At 38.5% G+C, this 27,632-nt stretch overlaps 1 protein-coding gene across 4 annotated transcripts in view; it reads left to right on the top strand.

Moving 5' to 3' along the window:
* LOC124776868 (RING finger protein 17) overlaps positions 1-27,632 on the top strand; it is a 529,150-nt gene that overhangs the window by 294,072 nt on the left and 207,446 nt on the right. For 3 of the 4 annotated variants that reach the window (XM_047252047.1, XM_047252046.1, XM_047252049.1), the window contains 6 exons: positions 480-628; positions 709-858; positions 6,015-6,167; positions 10,927-11,068; positions 15,034-15,165; positions 26,640-26,799. In XM_047252047.1, the coding sequence (XP_047108003.1) occupies positions 480-628; positions 709-858; positions 6,015-6,167; positions 10,927-11,068; positions 15,034-15,165; positions 26,640-26,799 (886 nt within the window). The remainder of the gene's footprint in view (positions 1-479; positions 629-708; positions 859-6,014; positions 6,168-10,926; positions 11,069-15,033; positions 15,166-26,639; positions 26,800-27,632) is intronic. The other variant, XM_047252048.1, reaches the window with a different exon arrangement.

The raw sequence follows: 27,632 nt of genomic DNA, 5'->3' as shown, positions 1-27,632 counted from the left end.
CAGAATTTTGTGTGATGCCATAAAATTATAATTTCCTGAAAAGGATGCTCTGATTTATGCACTCTAATACGTTCAGTAGATTACAGAACTGCATTCGTGAGAAGAAACGAAGTAAATGAATTTTCAACCAGTAATGAGTTGTGGCTTATAATTCAGCACACGGCATGTGTCGGGCATTTGCTCCAGCTGTCTGTATTGCCACATGGTACTATTGTTTTGTGATCTTGTGTGTCTACTTCCTTGTAAAGTTGAATTTCAGCATTATTGCAGTTTTGGGGAAATCACTTGTTTGGCAGGTATTCTCTTCAGAACTTTCAAGTTCATTTTGTGTTACTTTACCTGTACACTACGGGTCCATGTCAACCTTACTTGTTCACACTTTATTCATTCTGTTTGTTCTGCTAGGTTTAAAAGTGATGTGTTGTATTACCAATACTTTGGTTTGATATTTGATTAACATAACGATCTGTCTGACTCAGATTTATTGTTGACACAACATTTATGGAAAAAATTGAGAACCACTGTAAAATCGAACTCCCACCCATGGAATGTTATACATTGGTTTCCTCACAAGAACTGCCAGAAGATGCAGTAATAGAATCCTTAGAAGATGCAGAGTCACTTACAGGTCAGATTTAATACCATATTTACAATAATTTCAGTGAGGTAGTATTTGAACGCCTTTGTTTTAATTACTTTATTTTTCAGACACAGGTTCACAATTATCATTGCTCTCATCAGTCAGCCAAGAAGGCACATTTGACAGAGAATCGGCTCAAGTAGAACCCCTTTTAGCGCATATTGTGCAAGAGGATCTATCAGGAATCGTAACACATGTTCGTAATGATATAGGAAGAGGTAAGCCAGCATCAACATACTTGTACAGCCTAGTATCTGAAATGCACACAGTAATAGAGAGAGAGAGAGAGAGAGAGGGGGGGGGGGCTCATCTTCATAGCATTTTTCTGTTACATTACAGCATAAGTGTTGGTTAAAACTCCAGTTGATCTTCATCGTCACTTTTTTCCCTTCTTCTTCCCCCCTCTCTCTCTGTTCCTGTAATGTTGCTACTCTCCTCATAGCAGCCTTCCTTTTGATCATTTTCACTAATTTCTCTTACAGCATTTTCAGGCACTTTAGAAACTTATATAGATGAAGCCCCTATTTAGTCTACCAAAAACTTTTATCCCATTTTTACTCTTTTGTTTATTTCTTTCACTGTCCATCCAGCCATTGCCTACAACTGCCCTAAATACAAAAAATCGACAAACAGTGCTATAACTTCACAGTTAGATTGTAATGTTATCATTTTGATATGTTAGGTATACATTATTTTTGTGTGACTGTAGACCAGTGGCGAATACATATCTGCACGGGGTGTCCCCCCCTCCCCAAATAATTGTGGGGCTGCCCACATTGCCACCCATGCCGCCCCTGCTAGTCAGCTTGCACACAATTCATTTGTTTTTTTACATCAGTCGACACGACTGAATCGAGTAGTTATACTTTCCTATGTATCAAGTGTGTCAGCTTCATCGTATTTTATACGTTTCTGTCTGGCACATATATAGCTAATGCATACCTACGAGAAACGTCGTGTCCATTCTAGTGATCTCGATATGTTATTCTGTCTGGCATTTGTTCGAGAAAAGTCGCGAATACTCTACTGTTTTCTTGTACAGAGAACCTTTGATAGGTAGCATTATAAAAACGAACTATTCGCCAAATAGGAAGCTAGTTTACATTATGGTAAAAGTGAAGGTAGCTCAAGATATCTTTAGTGCCCCCTCCTTGAGGTTTTTCTGTATCCGCCACTGCTGTAGACACTCCCAGCATATAGAGGTGATGAAAAGCTCTCAGGTTTCCAGACAAGTGGCAGTGTTAAAACACCAAGATATTCCCAAGAGTGACATGCTGATCATCTTCTGGTTAAGTTGTGCGTTTCTATAAATGATTGTCAGGCTTACTTTCCAACAATTGATTTTCTGGAGTACTTCCCACCTTGTTGTATTAAATTGTTCCATTCAAGTTAATCTGCACTAGAGGTAAATAATACAATGTCATTCCTAAAAGCGTAAAATTTTTATTGGTGGCCAACTCTCCCATTGATAAATTTTTGTAGTTGAACTAATTGTTGTATCTGTTGTTAACAATGTCAAATAATGTGAGTTGTCATTTAAAATCTGTCTTCTTCACATCTTCATGGCAGTAATGTGACCTCTATAAATAAGTGTCGCAAAATCATACGCACTACAATGTTTATAAATATAATAGAGGGAAACATTCCACGTGGGAAAAATATATCTAAAAAGAAAGATGATGAAACTTACCAAACAAAAGCGCTGGCAGGTCGATAGACACACAAACAAACACAAACATACACACAAAATTCTAGCTTTCGCAACCAATGGTTGCCTCGTCAGGAAAGAGGGAAGGAGAAGGAAAGACAAAAGGATATGGGTTTTAAGGGAGAGGGTAAGGAGTCATTCCAATCCCGGGAGCGGAAAGACTTACCTTAGGGGGAAAAAAGGACAGGTATACACTCGCACACACACACATATCCATCCACACATACACAGACACAAGCAGACATTTGTAAAGGCAAAGAGTTTGGGCAGAGATGTCACCTTCCCTACCCTCTGGCTCCTACCCCTGTAACCGCCCCCGGTGTAAAACCTGTCCCATGCACCCTCCCACCACCACCTATTCCAGTCCTGTAACCCGGAAGGTGTACACGATCAAAGGCAGAGCCACGTGTGAAAGCACCCACGTGATTTACCAACTGACCTGCCTACACTGTGAAGCGTTCTATGTGGGAATGACCTGCCAGCGCTTTTGTTTGGTAAGTTTCTACAATGTTTATACATTCATATGTATGTGGCAACTTTAGTATTGATTTTAAATAAGCTGTTTGAGATGATGTAACTTGCTCTCCTTCCGTGAGGACCATTTCACTGACGATCTAAGGACAGAACATTAGGATACTCTTATTTTGTAAATGAGTAGTATGTGTTTTTTTCTTCTTTCTACATGTTATGCATGGTTGAACCTGTCCTGATTGTGGACCCATGGACAGAATTGTAACCTGTTAAAATTGGGTGGTGCAGATATAATGCATGTATTCCTTCATTTTCCCAGTGAATTGATATAAAAATTTCCTCTCGGATAATTGAGACTGGTTTTGATAACGGGAGATTTCCTTGTCTTGACCCTCCTCCAATTCTGACCCTCTCATGTCCCGATGAAGTCTAATGAAAGCTATAGCACTGATGTGTATATTCTTCAGGATGCTTACATATTTTCAATCAGGGCTTTGTTTCTCAAGGACTGTCAGTTCATATCTTGTTAAAAAGTTAGTCAAATCCCTCCTCAGAATCTTTGAAACAAAGACATAGAAGCATTTCATACTCGTTGTTCTGTAATCAATTCCAAAGTCACCCCCCCCCCCCCCCCCCCCCCTTGTGCAGCTGGTGGTAATTTTATGGAAAACATTTTGTGCATTATGGAGAGGAGGTTCATAGAACTCTTGTGATGTGATCTCTGTCTTCTCCTTTCTTATAAAGTTGAATCACAGCATTATTGCAGTTTACCAGAAGTCTCTTACTTTGCGGGTATAAATAACTAACAAATTCTTTTTCTATCACTTTGCCTCCAGTGTTAACCATTTCTCTTCGAATGCCACCATTTCCTTCACCTTTACTTCTGTCTTACCGTGAGTGGCTTTGTGTCACCCAATTTGGCATCACATCCCGATTGTCATTTTTTTTATTAACAACTACTTGTGTTTCCGATTCCTCTGTCATGCTGTACAAACTACAGAGAATCATTGGAATGCTTGTAGAGTGTTCTCTGCATTGTAAGTGGGAGGAGATTTCAAAAATAAGTGACACATTATTATGGCAGGCAAAGTAACTTTTATTGAATGCTGCACTACACTTCAAAGTAACACAGATACATGACACTAATTTTTAACATAATCAGAAAGTTTCTGTAAATAATGGCTGGAATGTTCTACCAGCCTTTCAGTTTCTTGGTGATAGACATCCACTCTTTGGTCACAAAGCCATTTGAGAACTGCTGTGTGAATGTCCTCATCATCAGAAAATCTGTGATTGCTGTGAATCAGTTCTCAGTTGGGACTTTGTCGTCTGTAGTCAATGTCAATAGCCTTCCTTCCCAATTAGGATCACCAGTGCCTGTGCGGCCTTGGTTAAATTGTTGGCACTATTTCACTGCAGCTGTACACAACATGGCTTTTAGTCCATATACCAACCGAATTTCACAATGAATCTGTGTGCAGTTGAGCAATATTTACCAGTTGTTGCATCCTTCTGTAGATAATTCATCTTAATATATTACAGCCATCACATTAAACTGATGATTCATTAATACCTGCACCTGTCAGCAGTGCCAGCCTACTTTGATGTTAGGGTTGTAATATTTTTCTTGAAGGCTAAGGTTATTTTGCTTATTACATAACTCCTGCATACTGGGTGAGACAGATATTTCATGGTTAGCTTGTCCAAGGATCTTAGTGCTTCCTAAGTTATGTCATCTGCTGCAGGAACCATGCTTCCACGTAGATCATCCAGTGCTCTGTCAAATTCGTCTCACAATATCACAACCCTCCCTCTCACCTTCATTCACTTCCTCTTCCCTTTCCATAACAAGGAACGATGTTGCCAGTTCGCTGTTATACCCACAAGCTCAATATCATGCCAGTAGCAACAGCTATGCAGTTTAATTCTGAATTCCTTTTTACGTTCCTTTTAACATGCAGTACTGAGTTCTCCCTGCAGAGTAATAATAACATTATCCTTTTTCTACTCACTTTTGCTATTAGCTACAGATGTTCTTTTGAATATTATTTTTGAAAGATCGCTACAAAGATTCAAACTTCATGACAAGAATGACTTCAAACACTTCTGTTAGCAGCTGTCATTGTTGTCCAATGAATGATATGACAGTGATCTACAAAACAGCAGGCATGACCAAAGTTGTTCCCAGATTAGTAGTTACTATGGTAACTCTGTCTGTAAACAACTAGGTGTCAGTCACTTGTGAAGCTGATCTGAATATAGTACTATCTTGCCTTCTGAGCTCTTGATGCTCATACAGCTGGTTCCTTTTCTCCAAATATCTGTTTAATTGTGCTATATATGTCATTTGTACTTTTCCTACAATTGAAAGTCCAAGATGGAATCACAAGAATATGGAAAGGATGCATTACTGCTCAGTGTAAAAGAGAGGCATTGATTTGAGACAGGCATAGTTAAACAGAATGCTAGAAGTGAAAAAGAACGCTAGAAATATTTCCACTTTCAGATAATATCATTCTTCAGAAGTAGAAGACCCACACACAATCTCACAAGAGCACACATGGTCACTATCTCTGAGTGCTAATGCCTTAGAAGTTCATAACTCTCACATTTTAACAGAACAACAACTCAAGCACATGGCTACTGCCACCAGATGCTAAGGCATTAGTCCCCAGAGACAGTGGCCATGTCTAGCATTTTGTTACATGATGAGGAAGTGGATAAGTTTTAGTTGGTTATACAAACCAGTGGGACACAATTATATTGCAGTGCTACAGATGTTTTGGTAGTTACTTTACACTTGTTATGTTGCATAGTTTCTATGGACATTTTGCTTAAGTTACCATTCTTGACCAAGTGATTAGTATGTCAGTGTTCTCTGTTGAGCACATCTTCAATACTCTTAATGCTGGCAATAAAATCAAACTTCCACTTCACAAGCAGATTTGGAAAAAGATTTAAAATCTGGTTTTGCATTGTTGCACAAAGTGATGTGTACTTATTGTAGTGTATTATCAGTTATTAGTTATCCTACGTACTTTATAGTACTGGCTTGTAACTGAATGTCACCTCCACAAGGAAATAGTTGTAATCTTTCCATGCAAACTGAAAATTTCAATGTGAATTCCTTTATATGTCTGTAATTTTACTGCTTTATTATTGTGCCACTCATTATCAAATAAATTTTTTTCTCAGGAAGTCAAGAGACCGTTACCGTCTGTTACATCAAAAATCCTCACTGCTTCTTCGTGCATAGGGAAAGAGACAAATCCACTTTCAAAAGCATGAATCATTCCTTGGTTAGGCACATAATGTCTAGACCTGATCAACCTTCAGAAATTGTTGAAGGTTAGTAAATTATAATTAAACCATTTAATTAAGCTTAGCAGGCTATTATAAAAATTAACACAATTTTATGATTGAAAATTGAACATTGTTTTGGTATATTTATGTATTTTTATGGTAAATTTTTATTATATCTGGACAAGATTTTCAGAAAGGTCCCACCTTACTAAGCCCAAGTTGAAACTGCAGTACTAGGGATTGGCAGTATGTCTCCCATTCCATGGGACAGTCTCCAGCAAGATTGAGAAGGTATCACGAAGGCAAGAGATAAAACAAATTTCCAGGCAACCTCCTAAAATTAAATGTAAATTATACAATGGAAAATCAGGAATGGAATAATGACAATATTATGATAAGGATAGACTGCTGCTTACCACACACAGGAGATGTTGAGCTGCAGACAAGCACAGTAATGCCTACCCCACAGACCTACTACATTTACCCTGCCCTCAGAAGCTCACTCCCACCACCAAGCAGAACACAGAAGCATACAGATCTAAAAGATAGTCATGAATCTTTCCTCCAGAAGCCTTAGTCCCACAGAAGTATCACCCTCTCAGTGGAAATACTTTTTCGCCACCAGTCCTATCAAGCAGATTCAACCCAAAGCCAATGTTGAACTCAATTCACTCAGTTTTGCAGTGGTTATTCACCCCCATTGCCCCAAAATCATCCTTTGTTAACATTCCAGAATTTCTTAATCTCAAGCCTCATCTCACCATCATTCTCTAAATCCCTCAACATTAAAACTAAACTTACATCCACAGAAGTACTGGATCCTGAAAACTAATCCTGACCTAAATTTTACCCACCAACGAAAGCTCCACATTTGTGGTCTTGAATCACAGGGATAACCTGGTGGAGTCACTTTGCCATTTGTCAGGTTTGTCCACCTTTAAACCCAGCCACATTGACCCAGAAATCGAACAGTATCTCCAGTCTCTCATGCCCTAAGGCCCATCCCAAACCTCTCCCCTGAGTTTCTCTCTCTTCTCACTCCTACCACTCTCCGCATTCCTACCTTCTACATGCTTCCTAAGTCCATAAACCCAACCACCCAGGACACCACATTGTGGCTAGCTATTGTGCCTCTACTGAGAGTATCTCTGCTCTCATGAACCAACACCTTCAAACTATTTCCCATAACCCATCCTCCTTTATAAAAGACAATCAATGGTTTCCTCCACTGGCTCTCCATAGTGCTTGTTCCTTTACCATGTGGCACCCTGATGTCACTATTGATGCCCCCTCCCTCTACACTAAAACCCCTAATACCCATGGCCTTGCTGCTGTTGAACACTACCTTTCCCAATGCCTGACTAACTCCAAACCTACAACCTCCTTCCTGGTCACCATCCCCAACTATATCCTCACCTACAATTACTTCTCCTTCGAAGGCATCATCTACCACTAAATCTGTGGTACAGCAATGGACACCTGCATGGCCCCATTCTCATGAACCTATTCATGGGCAATCTAGACCATCCAGAATCCTAAACCCCTCTCTTGGTTCAGATTCATTGATGACATCTTCTTGATGTGGATTGATGGTGAGGATAACCTATGCACATTCTTCCAGACCTCAACACCTTCTCCCCCATTCACTTCACCTGGTCCTCCTTAATCCAACAAGCCAACTACCGTGATGTTGACCTCCACCTCAAGGATGACTACATCAGTATGTCCATCCATATCAAACCTACCAACCACCAGAAATACCTTCACATCGACAGTTGCAATCTATTCCACACCAAGAACTCCCATCCATATAGCCTACCCATCCATCACCATCACATCTTTAGTATCCCTTTCCAGATATACCAAGGGCTTACTGATTCTTTCACAGATCGAAATTCCCCTCTCAGTATTATCCAGAAACAGATTTCCGCTGCCTTGTCTCTCCAATCAGTCACCACATTCACACTGTCAGGCCATGAAGAAGCACTGCCCCCTTGACTCAGTACCAACCAGGTCTGGAGCAACGGAATTACATTCTCTGCCAGGGTTTTGACTACCAGTACCTCTCATTGTGCCCTCTAGTCAGGAATATCCTACTCAATATCCTTCACACCCTCCCACAGTGGTATTCCACCATCACCCTCCGAACCTAAGCAATATCCTTGACTGTTGCTATTCTACCCCTGCTCTCAACCCCTTGGCTCATGGCTCATATCCCTGTAATAGATCTAGATGCAAGTCTCTCCCACACATCTTCCTACCACCGCCTACTGCAGTCTGGTCACCGGCATCTCCTATCCCGTCAAATGCAGGGCAACCTGTGAAACCACCCAGTTGCTATATATGCTTCCCAACACAACATCATTTACTTCAATGACTTCTTCACATCCTGTGCCATTTGGCCCTCCTACCATACCAGCTTTTCTGAATTGCACAGGTAGAAACTCTTATCTCTGCAATATGTCCTACATTCCCCTAACACCTCCCCCCCCCCCCCCCCCCCCACCCACCTCAACCTTTGCTAGTTCCTGACCTTCATCTACCTATCCCCTTCCCTGCTCTCACTTCAGCACTACTTAGTTTTCTATTCCACCAATGCACCCACTAGTCTTTTTCACCTTCTCTCCTTTCCCACTCATTCCTCCCCTCCCCAATGTCCTGACTGCACTTTGCACCTGACCCCACTACATCACTTCATGCTCCGACAAGCAGCACTGTATCTTTCCCCACACCTACCCTGCTATCCATTCCTCTTCCACCCCACTCTCATCATTACCCCTACCAACCAAAGATTGCTTCTCCCATCAGATGCAGTTGCTGTTTTACAATCCGGTCTCAGTAGTCAGACACAGTAGTCCTGTGTGTGAGCTGTGGTTGTGTGTATGTGTTTGTGTTTTCTGCTTTAGAAGATCTTTTGCTCAAAAGTTCAAATATATAGCAGTCTTTTCATTGTGCCTGTCTGTGACTCAGTGTCTCCTCTATATGGAAAGCGCTAACCTATCTTTCTCATGATATTGTAAGTATAATTTAATCTACTCAGCAGTAGCCTAATCCTCAGAGAACACAATGTGTACAATGTACATTTAAATCTATGTTCATACTCTGCATTCCACTGTACAGTTCATGGCAGAGGGTACTTCGTGATGTTGACTGTTGTTATCTTTTTTGCTCCATGCGCAAATGGCACGAGGTAAAAGTGATGGCTTTCTGCCTCTTTGTGATTTTCAACCTTTCTTATTTTATCTTAACAGTTGTTTGATGGTATGGATGTTGGAGGCAGTAGAATCAATCTGTAGGATGTCGTAAATGTTGGTTCTACAATAGTGTTTTGTGAAAAGATAATATTCTTTCCACCAAGTATTTCCATCCTGATCCACCACAAACTATCCAAGAACTCTCGCAGGCTCTCATTGAAGAACGCGAATGGATATCACAGGCTAACCTATGTAGACTTATATGGAGCACACCAAATTGGTGTCAGGCAGTGATAAACACTCATGGAGGGCAAACACATTGTTGAAACTCTCGATGTCCATTGAAAGGCACCCAAGATGATGGATTTTTCTACTTTATTTTCATCACCTGTCAGACAGTTCAGTTCTTTTTGAAGTGATTGAGGCTTTAATGATGTTTTGTTGTGTACTTAATTTTTGGAAGATAAAGATATAATTTGGTAACATATCCAGTCCTCAATTATTGTTCAGTGGAGTATGGCAGATGCCCAAAGTCTTGTTCCCGTAATTCTTTTGAGCAGTGTATTTTGGATAATACTTTCTGTACAGTATTCATATAATTACCAATGTGAGAAATTGTTTCCCAAAATCTCTCATATTTTCAAACATTTTTAATCATAAATTTTTAATAATTATTTATATTACCAGTGCACTTTTCAAAAATAAAACAGCAATTTTCTACACAAAGCTATCTGAGATACATTCTTTTAATTCAGCAGATAAATCTTGACTTTTTCTCATAAAGATACCATCCATGTTGAGCAGACTTGAAATACGGTAACTCATGAGTACTGACAATAAAAAGCATGCCAAGTGAATATTACCAATCATGATTTATCGGTTTGTGATGGATGTGGAAACTTCACTAACCTCTTCCTAGGTGCATAACCTATTAAATTTTGTAATGAATTAGATTCACACTTGTCTTTTTACCAGAAACACAAACTATGAATTCTGTGATAGTTAAAAGAGCAACCAAAGACGAAAATAACAAATTACTATAAGGTATCAGTACATAAAACCTAGTTGCTCCCAGCATTGACTGTTGTACTTACTGTCACCTACGAATATTTTGCCCCCAAGGGATAGCATGATGAGGGCTGTGACTGTTGATCAATACAAATAATACAATATCTGTGTCAGTCTGTTGTTTATTTTGCCACTATGAATTTCAATGGTTCACACTATCTTCAACACCATTCCTGTAAACAAACAGTTCTCCACCTGAAAATGGTGTTGTGAACTATCGAAACACATTGTGGTGAAATAAGCAAGTGACTGACGCAGAAACTTTAATCATATATTTAATGAAGCTGTCATATTTCACTGTTGTTGAGCTGACACTGTAATGTTACTGTGTAGTAGTGCATCTAAAAAAGCAAATAAAAGCTATAACTGAATGCTTGATGTTTCTCAGTTTCTCTTTTACTTGTGAGTAAAGGCGGCTATAAATTTTATTTTCAGAGACTGATTTTTTTCCTGATCCCTTCTTTTGTGCAGCTCCAAAACTTTGTTTTTGTGTATCATTGTTTGTTTTATGAATTAAACTGTATAAATTTCTGTGGCTTTAGGTGAAATTTATGCTGTGAAATATTCAGAGGACAAGAGATGGTATAGAGCACGTGCTGTTTCTGTGAAATATGGTGCAAAGGAACCTGCTGCAGAAGTACATTACATTGACTTTGGCAATATGGAGACGGTGCCTTTATCAAGGTAAATGTTTGTAAGTGAAATTCCAGCTGTATCAGATTGCTGATTAAATGCAAAATTTTTCTCAGTTTATCTTCAAAATAGTGCAGTTGTCCACGGAATAAATCTTCTTTGTAGTTATGAGTAAAAGTATCCTTTCGAAAGTGTGGAGGTGTGATACCAAACAAATAAAACATGGAAAACCAAATGAAATTCACTTCTTCGAAGAATACAGTAAACAAGTTTTTATAAGCACACACAAATTTGTCTAAAAGGTATGAGAACATCCATGTTATTCCATCTGTGGAAAGAACAGGAGAGGCGATATGACTAAAGTGATTCATTTGTTGAAAAGGGAATGAGGTTAGGGAGCTTGAAGGATGATTTAAATAGCCATGTACACACAAAGAGTTAATTTTTAAGCCTGTAACGCCACTGTATTGGAAGCTTAGTCTCATTGTAATTGTAGATAACCATTGTGGTGACAATACTAATGACTGCATTTATCGGTGACGTTTTGTAAGACTTGATTGTTTCCTAAGCAACATGTCACCCAGCATTTGAGGAGGAGATAGCAAAACAGCCCTTAAAAAATATATATATTTTTAGCAGAACAAAAACATTAAAAATAATTTTATGTTATCTGTTTCTCAGTTGTAGTTTTTGTTACTACCTAGATGTAATTCAAACATTCCCATGACATTCTGGTAACACATATTGCAACTTTACAACAGTTAACATTTTTGTATGACCTATTCATTACAGGTGAAAGTTGTTTTCATCAGAAAATTGACTTGAGAATTGAAAAAAACCACATCATAACTTCATTTAATTTTTCTTTCTCAAACTCAAGGCATGCTACGAATACCCATAAAAACGTTACCCCTTACATCATTCTGAAGAGAAGTCTATGCATAAAGAATACTTAATCCAAGGGTGATCCACTGGCAAGAAAAGGGCTGTATGATAACACACCTGATAGTTGACTAGTTGTTTACTGTTCGGAATCTTGTGGCACAGCTTGTTAAGAAAGTCATCCTAGTTTTGGATATCTTTAAGGGACACCAAACTGCTGAAGTAAGACAAACTTGCTGCACATAAGACACATCTGGTCGCAATATCCAGAGGAACGACTTAAAAATTGTAGGTGCTACGTGTGGCCATAAACAAGCTGTTCAAGAACAACCTCGAGAAGAAAAAAAAAAGTGTTCGGATTGGCTCCTGGAAGATGACCATGCCCTTACATTGTCTGGTAACATTATGGCGCATTTACCTTCCTTTCTGTGCGAGTGGATTCTTGCTTCGTGGTCCTCCATATCATGAGGGTCCGTCATCAAAGGGTTCAAGAAATGCTGCATATCAAATTCACTTGATGGCAGCAAGAATGACAGGCTGTGGAAAGAGAATGAAAAAAATTATGGAAATGAAAGCGAGAGTGAGGGAGTGAATATTGGTACTGATGATGATGAGAGCGAGTAAGACAAAATATGGTACTGGTATGTTAGGTGCCAATGTGTCATATCATATATTAGGACAATTGTTTTCGATGGATACCTACATCTTACATGTAAGTAGAAGTAAATTTCTAGTAATTTTTCTCCTCTTCAATCATTGAGCTCCTTATTTTTGCACAAAATAATTTATTTCTTCCTTGAATGTTATGAGTGTTTCTTATATCTTGTAGCAGTTTACCATCAGTAGTACATTAAATTCTAAAATGCAGGTAACCAGATCGAACAATATTTCCAATTCTTTTATTTATTCGGTTAAGGCAGAATCTATGAGTTTGATAATATTGCACATGAACAGTTTCATTTTTCCAGGTGCCTCCAGTATTTCAAAACAGATAGAGCCTTCATCGCCATCGAGAATATTATTAGATAAAACTAGTATTAGATAAACTACGCAGATTCATTGACTAGATAAATCATGCAGATTCATTTGGTGAGAAGTAAAAGTGCAAACCTAACACCTACACTTCACCATGTGATGCAGTAACCATGTGACTTGATTTGATGTGGGAGAAACAGCCATTACTATTATGGGTGCGTATTTCTCATGAGTGCATATTGCTCCCGCTCACACCTCAGTGCTTGTTCGTAATTTTTTGGCAAAAAACAAAACCATTATGTTGCCCCAGCCACCGTATTCATCAAACATGGCCCTCTTTCTATTCCCGATGCTGGAGAGAACCATGAAATACATTATTTTGCCACCATTGACAAGAAAAAAAATACTCACTGAAGGAGCTGAACACCACAATGAAAAGTGAATTCGAGGAGTTTTTCCAAGAATGGAAAAAGTGCTGGCACAAGCGTATTATATCTGAGGGGGATTACTTTGAATGGGACAAAGTTGTTGTTAATGAATAAATAAAGATTCCTTAACAATGGAAATTCCTGGTTAAAATATAAAGAATTTGAATGTGGCCACAGTTACCTTAGACTGCAGGTGTGTGTGTGTGTGTGTGTGTGTGTGTGTGTGTGTGTGTGTGTGTGTGTGAATAGTGTTACATTCCATCCTCTATTTTCCATTATTCGATATAAGGAAAAGACAGGTTTCTACTTACCATAAATGTGACATGTTAAGTTGCAGAGAGGCACAAAGACATTTATACATGTGTAAGTGTCTTTTTGTTGTCTCTGTCTGCAACTTAATGTGTCATATTCATGGTTAGTGGCAATCTATCTTTTCCTTAAATTCTTGTGAAGATTCTTTAAGGAAAACAAAACTTGCCATTACTTTTTGATCACATTTTCAAAGCTCAGGAGGATTTTGTTCCCTTACAATCTTGTGTACTGAATGCCGTAACCTTTCATATTAAAGTTTCATTTAATGCAGTGTAAGTATAAGAAATCTCTGATTTTAAATTGATAATATTTACGATGATATATCAAAGAAAACTGTTATTAAGTATGGCCTCTCTTCCTCCTTTTCAGTATATATTATGGATATAAGTCATTGTTTTTCTACAGGCAAAAGTTTCTGCAGTTCAAGTTCATAAGAAATAAATGCGAAACTTGTTTACAAGTAGTGAGTAAGAGGTGAATACAAGAGATACAGAGAAAAGCTGCCTCATTCACTGCTCTCTCTCTCTCTCTCTCTCTCTCTCTCTCTCTCTCTCTCTCTCTCTCTGTACCCCTCCCTTCCTCCCCCTCTCCTTCCCTCCCTCTCCCTCTTTCCCCCTCCCCCCTCCTTCCACTCCCTCTCCCCCCCCCCCATTTTCCTCCCTTTGATTTTGTTTTGTTTTGCTTTAGGGTGCAATAAACAGCTGGAGTCATACGCACCCAAGAACACGAACACAGAGTGGAGTTAAACAACTATGCGTCAGCCCAATGGACGGAATAGGAGGCAGCTAAAAGCAGGAACTTGGGGGGGGATACAGTAATGTAGGTCCAAAAACTAGCCTTCGCCATATTGCTGCGGTATATAAAAAGTAAAATGCGGTTGACAGCCTGCACATCATTTGCTAAAACAGCTGATAAATCAGGCGGAGAACTCAAGCTGGAATGTAAATGGTTAAAAAAAAGGAGGGGGAGGGGGGGTCATTGCAACAGGAAATGGTGGACGGTTAAAATCTGTGCCCAGTGTGGACAAAGTGCAGTATGGAAAGGGATGAAGTAGTAAATGAGCCACTGTAGAAACAAACTACATGCCGTTGTAGATTGTTGTGACTGACTTTAATGACATGTGGCATAGTCAAACATTAATGAATCTTTTGTCAATTCAAATTTTTATGTAACATTTACTTGTACTCAGAACTAATTCTTGCAATGAGTATTGATCTTGTGTATTATTTTTGCATTTTGCAATCATTTTCTAACAACTGTAATTTATGGTCTGGTGACTGAAGCACTTTGATGAATGAAGAATAATTGTGGTCTTACTCTGTTATTTGTCCTTTGTGTTTTGTGGTGCAAATTCTGTGTGCCTAGTGTTGGAAACTTTACATAAACATCAGTATAGTAATGTTGTTGGTAACCTTGCAGGTTGCGGAGTTTACCAGATGATATTAAATCGGTACCTATGTTGTGTGCACAATGCAGTTTATTTGGTATTGCCCCAGTTGGAGGCTCTTGGACGGCAGAAGCTAATGAAAGATTTACTGAAATGGTTGAAGGGTAAGTGCACTGTATGTTACTATATCTAAAATCATTTTGAATTCTTCTGGATTTGCAGCATGATAGTTGTCTTATAAGGACATTATATGTATATCAAGCCCAAATACTGCTGTATTCAAAGACTTTTTGCTAAACAAACAACCTTGTAAGTGGGCAACCACAGCCACGACAGGGGACGCGGGCGTGTTCCTTGTATGTGGTTCCATATAGATTGGCCAAGTGATCACTAAGATACAGTTTGTTTTGGACCCATCCACTGTATTGGAATTTGGCAGTTTTTATCCATGACATACTGTCTTTTAGTTGTGTTTTGTATTTGACAGACAACAAATGTTGGGAAAAAAGATTTCGAGCTTTTCCGCTCGAATGTTCTAATCTTATATCACCTGAAGATGTGGCTTTAATGCCACGAAACCAGTAGTGGTACAGTAATAAATGACTAAAATACATCTGAAGCGATTATTAATACCCAAGACTTTTTGCTGTTTTCTGGTGCTACAAGTTTATTTCTGCTTCATGATTATTATCAAGGTATTTCTATAACATATCATTAACAATGTCGCTGTCTAATACTTTGCTCTGCTATGTATCATAGATGTAATGCAAACAAAATTGTTATTCTCTAAATAAGCAATGTCTCAGCAGTAGAATTCATTGCTGAGCGATATTTGCTAAGACTTACTTAATATTTTCCGTACGTTTGAAAGCTGTGTTAGTCAGCTTCAGTTGAAGCTATGAGACTTATGGAAAATATTAAATAAGTCTTCATTCCACTGCCGAGCCATTACATATCTAGAGAATGACAATTTCATGTGTGCTACACCTATGATACACAAAACTACAAGGTATTAGACAGTGACAGCATTAACGAGGTGTTACGGAAGTAGCTTGATAACAGCCATGGAGCCAAAATAAGCTCATAGACCAGAAAATAACATCTTAATAAAAAGTCCTTGAATATAACAGCATTTCGAGTTATCATTCATGTAACATCTAAAATCTTTTAAACAATGGAAATCCGGGATGGAAAGTAACAATTGCTACTCACCATATAGCGGAGATGCTGAGTCGCAGATAGGTGCAGCAAAAAGACACTCATAATTAAAGATATCAGCCATTAAGGCCTTTGTCAACATCAGACCACACACACACACACACACACACACACACACACCAGAGACTGCAGTTGTCTGTGCAAGTCACGTTTGTGTGAGTGCGTGCCCACGTGCATGTGTGTCTTGTCGTCTGTTGTTGTCGAAGGCCTTAATGGCTGAAAGCTTTGATTGTGAGAGACTTTTTGTTGTACCTATCTGCAACTCAGCATCTCCGATGTATGGTGTGTAACAACTTTCCTTTTCATAACATTGTTACATCTAAAATCTTTTGTCATTTCAAAGCAACTGTTCATCATTTAATTATTTATTTATCTTTATATTTTATCAGATAATGATTCTTCTACTAATCAATATCAGTACAGATCCAGCATGCTGTGGTATCTGTAAGTGCTAGATTATCAAGGTCATTTTTAAAAACCTAGTTTAAAAAAAGAATATAAGCAAAACCTATAATTTTAACATCCAAAGACAGGTAACTTTTATTCATTAAAAATGCACACTATAAGCAATAAAAAGTCAAATACTGCACTGCTTAGTTAAATCAGTTTAAGACTGTTTAGAGAAGTTCAATAAACATCAAAAATTTTCTGAATGCCAGTCACAAAACAAAATAACCAACATTGATTTGAAAAGATGGAGAACAAGCTGATTTATAAAGATTGTTTCCAAGAATTTGGTGCAGTTTAATTGGAATCACTGTCTTCAGGAACAACAGAGAGATCTGACATTGTTAATGGTGTGGATGATGTTGGACTGATACCTACCACTGATTGTTTAGCTGAAACTTTTGTCTGAGCCTTCTGGAACATTGCAGAAATACTAATTTGTTTCTTGTGTTGAGTTCTTTTTTTGACAAAATTATTTAGATTCATAACTTCAGAAACATTGTATTGTTGGCTGCTCTCAGCGAATTTCGGAAAAGTGTTTAAATCTTTTGAAGACTCAGCCCAAGAGATTTGAATTGTAAATGTTTCTTTATCATTGGTCTCAGTTTCTGGTGCTCCCTGTATGACGCTTGGTTTTTAGTACCTCCGGTGTGCTGAAAAAACTTTTTAATATCACATTGTTTGTCAGCTCTTCTGTTCTTGTCGTCGTCGATCCAGTTGTCAACTTCTTCTGCTGAAAACCAATTCCGTTCATTAATGGATACAGAATTTATCACCTATACGATTTCAGAGCAGCCAGTTGTCGGCTCATCATTTATATCACATTGCATCCAACTTCTTAGACCGGTATAGGCTGGGTTTTCTCCAGACCCTGTGCCAGGTTATATTTTTCACAAGAGGATCAAGCAGTTTAAGTCATGAAAATATTGTCGTGAACATTAAAATTGTATCGGAACTCTTTGATGCTGCAAAATGAGCTGGTAGCTTATGCAAAAACATTCCTCCATATCAGCACTTGAAATTTTGTATGACCTATTAGTCCATAAGGTGAATCAGTGATGTAACATTGATACTAAAATATGTTCATAAAATATTACTTGACACAAGGTCTGATCTGGAGAGTGAGCTCAGCAGTCATTAAGGATGAGAACTGTCTTAGAATTTGTAGGTATCACTTTTTTAAATATCTGTCACTGCTAGAATGAAATGTTGAAAGATGCTATCTTTGAACAACTTGGTTTTCATCCAGGCAGTAGTCTGAGCACCATACATAACTGCTGTATATCACATTTTTTAGAGATCTAAGCTTTTGGTATTTTCCAGTTACAAACAAAGGTAGTTTACGATCACCCAAAGCATTTCCACACATTAAGACAATTATTTTGTCTTTATCCTTTTTAAAAACTTTTATGCTAGACTCCTCAGCTCCCACTAGGGTTGAATTTATCAAACTTCACTACAATGGGCCATTCTCATCAGCATTGTAAATTTGGTATTGGGGACAACTTATGCTATGGCAACAACCTTTTGAAACATTTTGTACCCATTTTCAGCAGCCTCATCAGCAGATTTTGTTTCACCAGAAATGTTTAGTTTATAGATATAATGACAAATTTTGAAATTCTAAAATTAACCTTTCAAGAATGAAAAAACCTGTGGGTAGACCTACATCAACATATACATAAATACTCCCCAAGCCAGTGTGCCATGCGTGACAATTGTCTATATGCCTCCATGTTGTTGTTGTTGTGGTCTTCAGTCCTGAGACTGGTTTGATGCAGCTCTCCATGCTACTCTATCCTGTGCAAGCTTTTTCATCTCCCAGTACCTACTGCAACCTACATCCTTCTGAATCTGCTTAGTGTATTCATCTCTTGGTCTCCCTCTACGATTTTTACCCTCCACGCTGCCCTCCAATACTAAATTGGTGATCCCTTGATGCCTCAGAACATGTCCTACCAACCGATCCCTTCTTCTGGTCAAGTTGTGCCACAAACTTCTCTCCTCCCCAATCCTATTCAATACCTCCTCATTAGTTATGTGATCTACCCATCTAATCTTCAGCATTCTTCTGTAGCACCACATTTCGAAATCTTCTATTCTCTTCTTGTCCAAACTATTTATCGTCCATGTTTCACTTCCATACATGGCTACACTCCATACGAATACTTTCAGAAATGACTTCCTGACACTTAAATCAATACTGGATGTTAACAAATTTCTCTTCTTCAGAAACGCTTTCCTTGCCATTGCCAGCCTACATTTTATATCCTCTCTACTTCGACCATCATCAGTTATTTTGCTCCCCAAATAGCAAAACTCCTTTACTACTTTAAGTGTCTCATTTCCTAATCTAATTCCCTCAGCATCACCCGACTTAATTCGACTACATTCCATTATCCTTGTTTTGCTTTTGTTGATGTTCATCTTATATCCTCCTTTCAAGACACTGTCCATTCCATTCAACTGCCCTTCCAAGTCCTTTGCTGTCTCTGACAGAATTACAATGTCATCGGCGAACCTCAAAGTTTTTATTTCTTCTCCATGAATTTTAATACCTACCCCAAATTTTTCTTTTGTTTCCTTTACTGCTTGCTCAATATACAGATTGAACAACATCGGGGAGAGGCTACAACCCTGTCTCACTCCCTTCCCAACCACTGCTTCCCTTTCATGTCCCTCGACTCTTATAACTGCCATCTGGTTTCTGTACAAATTGTAAATAGCCTTTATGATCCCTAATTTCTCACATCTTACCTTCATGGTCCTTACACAAAATGTATGTTGATGGCAGTAAGATGGGGCTGCAGTCAGCTTCAAATTCCAGTTCTCTAAATTTTCTGAATAGTGTACCTTGAAAAGAAAGTCGCTTTCCCCCTAGGGATCCCTATTTGAGTTCCTAAATCATCTTCACAATACTTAAGTGTTGTACGAACCTAACTATAACAAATTACTTCACTGTTTTCCTTTACCGTATTTACTCGAATCTAAGCCGCACTTTTTTTCCGGTTTTTGTAATCCAAAAAACCGCCTGCGGCTTAGAATCGAGTGCAAAGTAAGCGGAAGTTCTGAAAAATGTTGGTAGGTGCTGCCACAACTAACTTCTGCCATTGAATATATGTAGCGCTACGACAGACATGTTTTGCAGGCACAAAGATAAATACTGGCGCCAAAATCTCTTCGTCAGTAAATAAATTTAAAAAAAAAAGGTGGAAAACGAGCTTTTTTCTCCGCCCCGAGTTTCGACCACTGCACTTTCATACATTATCCAACGAAGTAAATAGAAATTTTGTATTGTTCATCTTCTAGCAGCATTTCAATGTACTACGAAAATCCGAGTGGCAAGACTGTTTGGGATGTTTGTCAATATGGGAAACTTTACGTCCTGATTTTTTTCCTACCTGTGAGAAGAGATGGTTGCTACTAGGAACTTTTATGAATTGTGAATCACATGCAGTATTCTCTTCACCATAGGAATAATACGAATATAAACATTTTGCCATGTATTCTTTCGTGTTTGCTGCTGTCTCATTAAAATCCTGTCTGCCTAATAAACTACGAAACTAGAGCGAGAGCACAGCAAACACGGAAGAATACACAAATCATGTCATGTTTATATTCGTATTATTCTTATGCCTAATAGTGATACAGTCAGAAATGAAGCACGGCAATTGACTAGATTTTTAAATCTAAGATGACTAATTTCTGTGCAGAATATAATGTACTAAAGAGGCGTCTGCAAACATTTTCAAACGGAGAAAAATGTCCGCTAAAGTCTCGTTCAGAACATCTTACATCATATGCAGTCTATTATTTGGTTCTTGTTGATCATTATCAAAGAAAGCAGCAGTGTAAGTAACCGCACACAAGAGCAAGCCAAGCCGCGAGCGGCTACAGGCCGTAAACACTCATTATCAGAATGCGACAAACAATGCATGACACAGTACAGTAATGCATTTTCAGCTTAGAGTGACGTAAACACATAACGGCACTTATCAGATCAAAGAAAAATAAGCAATCAATTCAAACCAGACGTAGCACGTGAAGCAGGAAGGGTACCAGTATAAATACGGACGGAGCGCCTGACGCATAGCAATGGCTACCTGGTAAAGCTTAACTGCTAAGCTTACGACTTGAACCAAACTACTGTAGCTGTATCGTCATTCATTCAACCTCAATTGTGTCTCGTATCATAATGGACCAACTTAGTTTCGATTTGGAGGAGTGGCCTAAAACTTTTATCTCCCCTTGAATTTCGAGATTCAAATTTCAGGTGCAGCTTAGAATCGGGAAAATTTTTTTCCTTGATTTCGAGTCTCATTTTTCAGGTGCGGCTTAGATTCGAGTGCGGCTTAGATTCGAGTAAATACGGTAATCCTTCCTATTGGCCCAAGCACTCGAGCAGTACTCAAGAAGAGGTTGCACTAGCATCCTATATGTGGTCTCCGTAATTGGTGAACCACACTGTCCTAAATCTCTCCCAGTAGACTGATGCCAACCATTTGACTTCACAGGCACAATCCTCACCTAATTGTTCCATTCCACAATCACTTTGCATTATTACACGCAGATATATAAATGACATGACTGTGTCAATCAGGACACAACTAATGCTGTATCCAAACATTATCGGTTTATTTTTCCTACTCATCTGCATTAATTTACATTTTTCTAATTTAGAGCTGGTTGCCATGTGAAAAACATTGGCCTTTTCAATTAACTTAGGCCTCATTATTGGCTTTCCTTCTGCTCTCTTAGCACTGAACACTTACACAAAACTTCATTGTAATTTCTAACTTAGTTTTTTTCAGCATTTGCTTAACGTCTAGACTCAACTGAAGCAGATTATGACACACATTTTTCTACTCATTTTTTAAATATGTTGAAGATGTTATATTAAATTCACTTAAAATATTGTTTTGGTTCTCACCTTTTACCAATCTTCTTATGATACAGTTTTTGGTGGGTAATCAGTGTCACTTGTTTGTATTTTGCCATTTTAGACACATTTTTACTGTGTTTGAAGAACATGCTCACTGGATTATACGAACTTTTTACTATGCTGTAGTGTGTTTGACAGTAGTAGAAATGGCTGATAATTGGTATAGTACAGCGACTATTAAATAATTACTAAATGAAACTGCACAGCATTGATGCAAATGTAAGTACTGTAAATTTAGGTCTAATGAAAGAAGAATAATTGATACTACTGTAGCACAAAACTAGCAACACAATGTGGCGAGAATGTAATCGCTCATTGAGAAAGACAGTTGTTACTGATCAGGTGCCATGCTGAACGATTTCAACGTTTCTCGAAGGATTCAGACTGTACTGCCAACTGTGCTCAGCTAAAAATTTCTGATGTATGCTGGACTATTGTGTCTACCGAACTATCGTCTTCTTATGTACAATTGGCCAACAGCTCATTACAGTGTTAGATGACAATGGAAATTAGGTTCGCAGAGTTGTCATCTAGTAGATGCTGTTGACCTGTACTATGAAAACATCACATGGGAAAGAAGATACCATGTTCTCATGGTTCTTGTGGACTCCATGTGAAGAAAAGAAGAAACATGTTTGCATGATGATCTTGAAATGTTATTGCCATAAATACATTAAAATATTCAAAAAACACAGATGATGTGACTTACCGAACGAAAGTGCTGGCAGGTCGATAGACACACAAACAAACACAAATACAAACATACACATGAAATTCAAGCTTTCGCAACAAACTGTTGCCTCATCAGGAAAGAGGGAAGGAGAGGGAAAGACGAAAGGATGTGGGTTTTAAGGAAGAGGGTAAGGAGTCATTCCAATCCTGGGGGCGGAAAGACTTACCTTAGCGGGAAAGAAGGAGTATACACTCGCGCACACACACACACACACACACACACACACACACACACACACACACACACACATATCCATCCGCACATACATCACAGGTAACATATCATGTTACCGAAAATGCTAATAAAGACTTCGGCAAATCATCATATATGTCTCCTTCTCCCTTTGTCCTGTATACCCGTAAGAGAGCTAAAATTAATGTAAGTGACAGTGTATTTATTTGGTGTAAAGGAAAAGGAGTTTGTGAATACATTAAATTTGTTGGAGATTGTACACTGTATTTTCATAAATAAAGTTATTGATTGAGGTGACACATTGAACTGTAGCGTAGCCCCTGCAACGCATAGAGTCTGCCCGAGCACGCGGCTGCTCCGCGCCGCGTTGCGCAATCGGCGGCGGCGCCTGGCAGCGAGCACGGCACATACATCACAGGTGTATGTGCGGATGGATATGTGTGTGTGTGCGCGCGAGTGTATACCCCTTCTTTTCCGCTAAGGTAAGTCTTTCTGCCCCCGGGATTGGAATGACTCCTTACCCTCTTCCTTAAAACCCACATCCTTTCGTCTTTCCCTCTCCTTCCCTCTTTCCTGATGAGGCAACAGTTTGTTGCGAAAGCTTGAATTTCATGTGTATGTTTGTGTTTGTTTGTGTGTCTATCGACCTGCCAGCACTTTCGTTCGGTAAGTCACATCATCTGTGTTTTTAGATATATTTTTCCCACGTGGAATGTTTCCCTCTATTATATTCATATCATTAAAATATTCATATATATCTGCTGTTATCCAGGAGGCAAAGACAGCAGTGCTTCCAGCAGTTACCTTGCAGAATTTGTGAGATCAGGTCTACATTCTGGCTCTGATTTAATACCAATGTCCTCAAACAGGAATATTTAAATTGTAACACACGGTTGCACATAGACATGTTTCTGTAACTAAATAAGGAACAGATTTACACAGGAAATTCAGAAGTACGCTTTATTTTTAGTGTGAGACATGTTTCATTAATCACTTTGCACAATAAATCATGATGATGTGGTGAAAATAAGCACTATACTAGAATGAGCAAAAATCATCAGGCAGAAGTTAGGTCTGTTGACTTTCCAGAAATCTTTCAGGAGTAGGGAAGTGTAGTTGTAGAGTACACTGAGCATCAGATACAGATTATGCAACATTTGTGAAAAACCCATTTTGCTACACAAATTGCAAAAAATGTTGGAGATATGAATCATATTGCATTTTTTATCGGTTCTCTTGCTTACAAAAGCAGCTGATGCACAAGGCATTGGAATGAAGACCCAAAAGAAAAGCTAATTTCAAATGGAAAACAGCAGCTATCAAAGAGAAGTAGAAGTATCAGCAAACAATAATAGGAACATGATAGAATACGTTAAATGAAGGGAAATTATTTGGAAATGTCTTCATGAGGTTATGGGAAGATACAATGAAGATGCTACACCAATTTTTATTAACAGTTATGATTCAAAATTTGTTAACAAACATTTGTGTTTGATAATACAGAATTTAAATTAAAATAAAAATTAAGAAAAAGGGTTGCTCTTAATGAGGTTCGGTCCAGCAACTGTATTAGTAAAATTTTTGCTAGGTAACAGTGCTTTGAAATCTTCTATTCTTCAAAGATTATTTTTTCAAGCGGTTTTCAGAATTCTGTCTAGTCTTTTAATTGATGTCCACGCACTAACCTTCAAATCCTGCATGTATGAAAAAAATCTGTGTGTCTACTCTGTAAGAGATAAGTATTCATTGCGTAGATACATGGTGTAAGGAGATCATTTGATGAAACCTACACTATAAGTTTTCGAACCACATTTGGTCAGTATCTAATATTTCTGCAGGTTGAATTTTAGTAATTGTATTTAAGTGCAGGTTAATACAAATTTAAATTATGTAAATGACCAGTATGTAGCTGTATTTTGACTGTCTTAAATTTATCAACCTGTAGACACTTTCCACATAATACCAAGAAGACATAGATGCCAATTATGGGATATGCACATCGCTAGACTTAATCTATTGGTTCTAAAAAGAGGGAAATTCATATTGTTTGTGAATGTAATAGATATTTTAAAGAAAGAGTGATATTGCACTGAGTGTGAAAATAGTGAGTTCTTCAAACATAAAGCGTTGTTAGAGGTCATCATAGAAAACAGTTACATATAAGCTCATTTTTTCTTTACACGTAAATCCGTGTTGAAAGATGTTTAGCTTACATCTTGTGTCTAAATATTCAAACTATCTATTGAAGAATTTCATTGGTTTGGGTACTTCACCCTGTTTTGCTTTGTCCTTTATACTAAGAGCATAATCTGTTCTTAGAAAAATAATTCCTTCCTCTTGCACCAGATTAACTAGATTTGACAGCCACTGGTTTTTTTAATAGTTTTGTGGCATTATATGACTACCACACATCTACACCTTCATCTCACGCCATTCTTAGTCTGTGTATTTATTTTATTCTTGTGCTTCTTTAGTTCCTTCACCTAATCAGTTATACCAGAGCATTACAGATCACCACATACAGAGTTGTGTGTTTTCTCTTGGTACATCTAACTAATATTAAAATAGTTCTTATTATGTGCACCTTAATTCCTCATTCTGATGTACCAAGATGAAGATCTCTCAGCATGATAATGAAAACAACTATTTGTGCTTTCAAAGAAGTTTTATTTTTCAACAGAATCTCATTAAATAATAATACATTCCATCCAGCAATGTTCCAGTGACATTATCCCCTCTCTGTAGCGTTCCTCTGGAAGTACTGCTAAGTACCCATCTGTACCCACACTGGCTTCTTGATTGGGCGAAAGCACTGACTAGCAAGGAATTTCTTCAATTTTGAGAATAGCTGAAAGTCTGACGGAGCCATATTTGGGAGATGGGGGGATGTTCCAGCACTTCATAGTCCTAATCCCACAATTTCCATATTGCCAAGACACTCTTTAGGACAGGTGCATTGTCACAATGGAAGATGATGATTTTTTTTTTCTTTCTTTAAGCTGGCTCAGTTTTCGCGTATGCCAGCATCTAGTTTCATTAGAAGTTGAGAGTAGTGTTCTATAGTAATAGTTTTTCCTTTTTCAAAATAGTCAATCAACAAAATTCCTTCCGGCTCCAAAAACATCAATTTTATATGATCTTGCCAATGGCACCGTTCTCGACTTCTTTGGAGCTGAAGAACCAGCTTCTTTCCCTGCATGGGCTGCTATTTGGATTTGATTGCGTAGTCGTAAATCAATGTTCCATCCACTGTACACGTATCAATGCAGAAAGTCATTTCGGTTATTCATAAAATGCACCAAGCCCTTTTCAAAAGTATCACACAAATGTGTTTGTGACTTGAAGTTAGCACACGTGACACCCGTCTAGCGCAAAGCTTTCTCGTGTTCAATTCCTGGTGCAAAATGTGACAAATACGTTCCTTTGATTTCCCTGGAGCATTGGAGTTTTACACACCTTCATATGCTGATCTTCCAAAATCAGATCGTGCATCTTGGTGATAATTTCCAGTGTGCTTGCACTTTTCGGACATCCTTTGTGTGGATCAACTTGGATGCTTTTGTAGACATGTTTGAACTGGGCCACCCATTTCTTCACATTGGATATTGAAGGTGAAGAGCTGCCATACACACTTACCAGTGGAATGACTTGCAATTTTACATGGTTTCTACAAATGTGTACTTACTAACAGGATTGGGGGTGGGGGGAAATCACATGAGTGGTAGCGCAATCTATGGGTGAGGCAGAGAACTTTACAGACAACCGTTGTAGTTGATTCTTGATTGTACTTTTTCTTTTCATGAAATTATTATATTCAAATAGCTGCTAGGCAAGATCAATGTTGACTGCCTCCAGCTTGATACATCGTCGTACTGAGTATGAGGAGGAATCAGTTAGTGAATTGGTGAATGAAATGTGATTGTCAATTTTGTTAGAAACCCGTAATTATACCAGTGCTGGTTATTCTATTGTAATGATGAGGTCTTTGTCCTCTTCCTGCAGTTTGACCTCTGATAATGTGCCTCAGAAATTTATTTCCATTACAGTAATTAGATACGTATTTCCTGTCACTTCAAAAGATCTTAAAAATCGATATTTGCTTCCAGGTCCCAGGTAGTCATGGTTATTATGGCATATAGTTCAAATATATATGAGGTAGATCTCTGCGAAATATCTGGTGTAGTGAACAGCAAAGTCCCTTTTTCCGTGAGGGATGCACTTGTGTTTCTGCAATTTGCATGCTTCCTGGATTCAGCTACTCCAACAGTAAGTTTTAACTATATATATTTTTTTAAATTATTTAATTTCATGCATTAATATTTCTACTTAATGTAAATGCTCTCACATTGTTTCAGTTTGGACTAGTGTACTTAGATCAGAACATCACCAAGGTATTACTAAATAGGCATTGTCTGAACAAGCTTAGCACAAATGGTTCCTCCAAAAACACAGCTCACAGTACTGTTATGCTGCCAAATGTTGTTTCACTGTACTCATGTAACATTTATACTAACAAAAAACTCATTAAATAATAGCATCATTTGTAAGAATGTCATTGTATCATTAAGACTTTTGATGAAGATCGCTGGTTGAAAGTGAATTGATTTGGGGGGGGGGGGGGGGGGGGCACTGGTACACCTGCCTACCGAGTGAGGTGGCGCAGTGGTTAGCACACTGGACTCGCATTCGGGAGGACGACCGTTCAATCCCGTCTCCGGCCATCCTGATTTAGGTTTTCCGTGATTTCCCTAAATCGCTTCAGGCAAATGCCGGGATGGTTCCTTTGAAAGGACACGGCTGATTTCCTTCCCCATCCTTCCCTCACCCGAGCTTGCGCTCCGTCTCTAATGACCTCGTTGTCGACGGGACATTAAACACTAATATCCTCCTCCTCCTCCACACCTGCCTAATATAGTGTAGGGCCCCCACGGGCATGCAGAAGTACCGCAGCACAATGTGGCATGGACTCTACTAATGTCTGAAGTAGTGCTGGAGGGAACTGACACCATGAATCCTGCATGGCTGTTTATCAATCCGTAAGAGTATGAGGGGATGGAGATCTCTTCTGAACAGCTCCTTGCAAGGCATCCCAGATAAGC

This window comes from Schistocerca piceifrons, chromosome 2, assembly GCF_021461385.2.
Source record: "Schistocerca piceifrons isolate TAMUIC-IGC-003096 chromosome 2, iqSchPice1.1, whole genome shotgun sequence".
In the NCBI taxonomy this organism is placed as follows: domain Eukaryota; kingdom Metazoa; phylum Arthropoda; class Insecta; order Orthoptera; family Acrididae; genus Schistocerca; species Schistocerca piceifrons.
The sequence above is the reverse complement of the archived record's forward strand: the minus strand, read 5'-3'. Positions and strand labels throughout refer to the sequence as shown.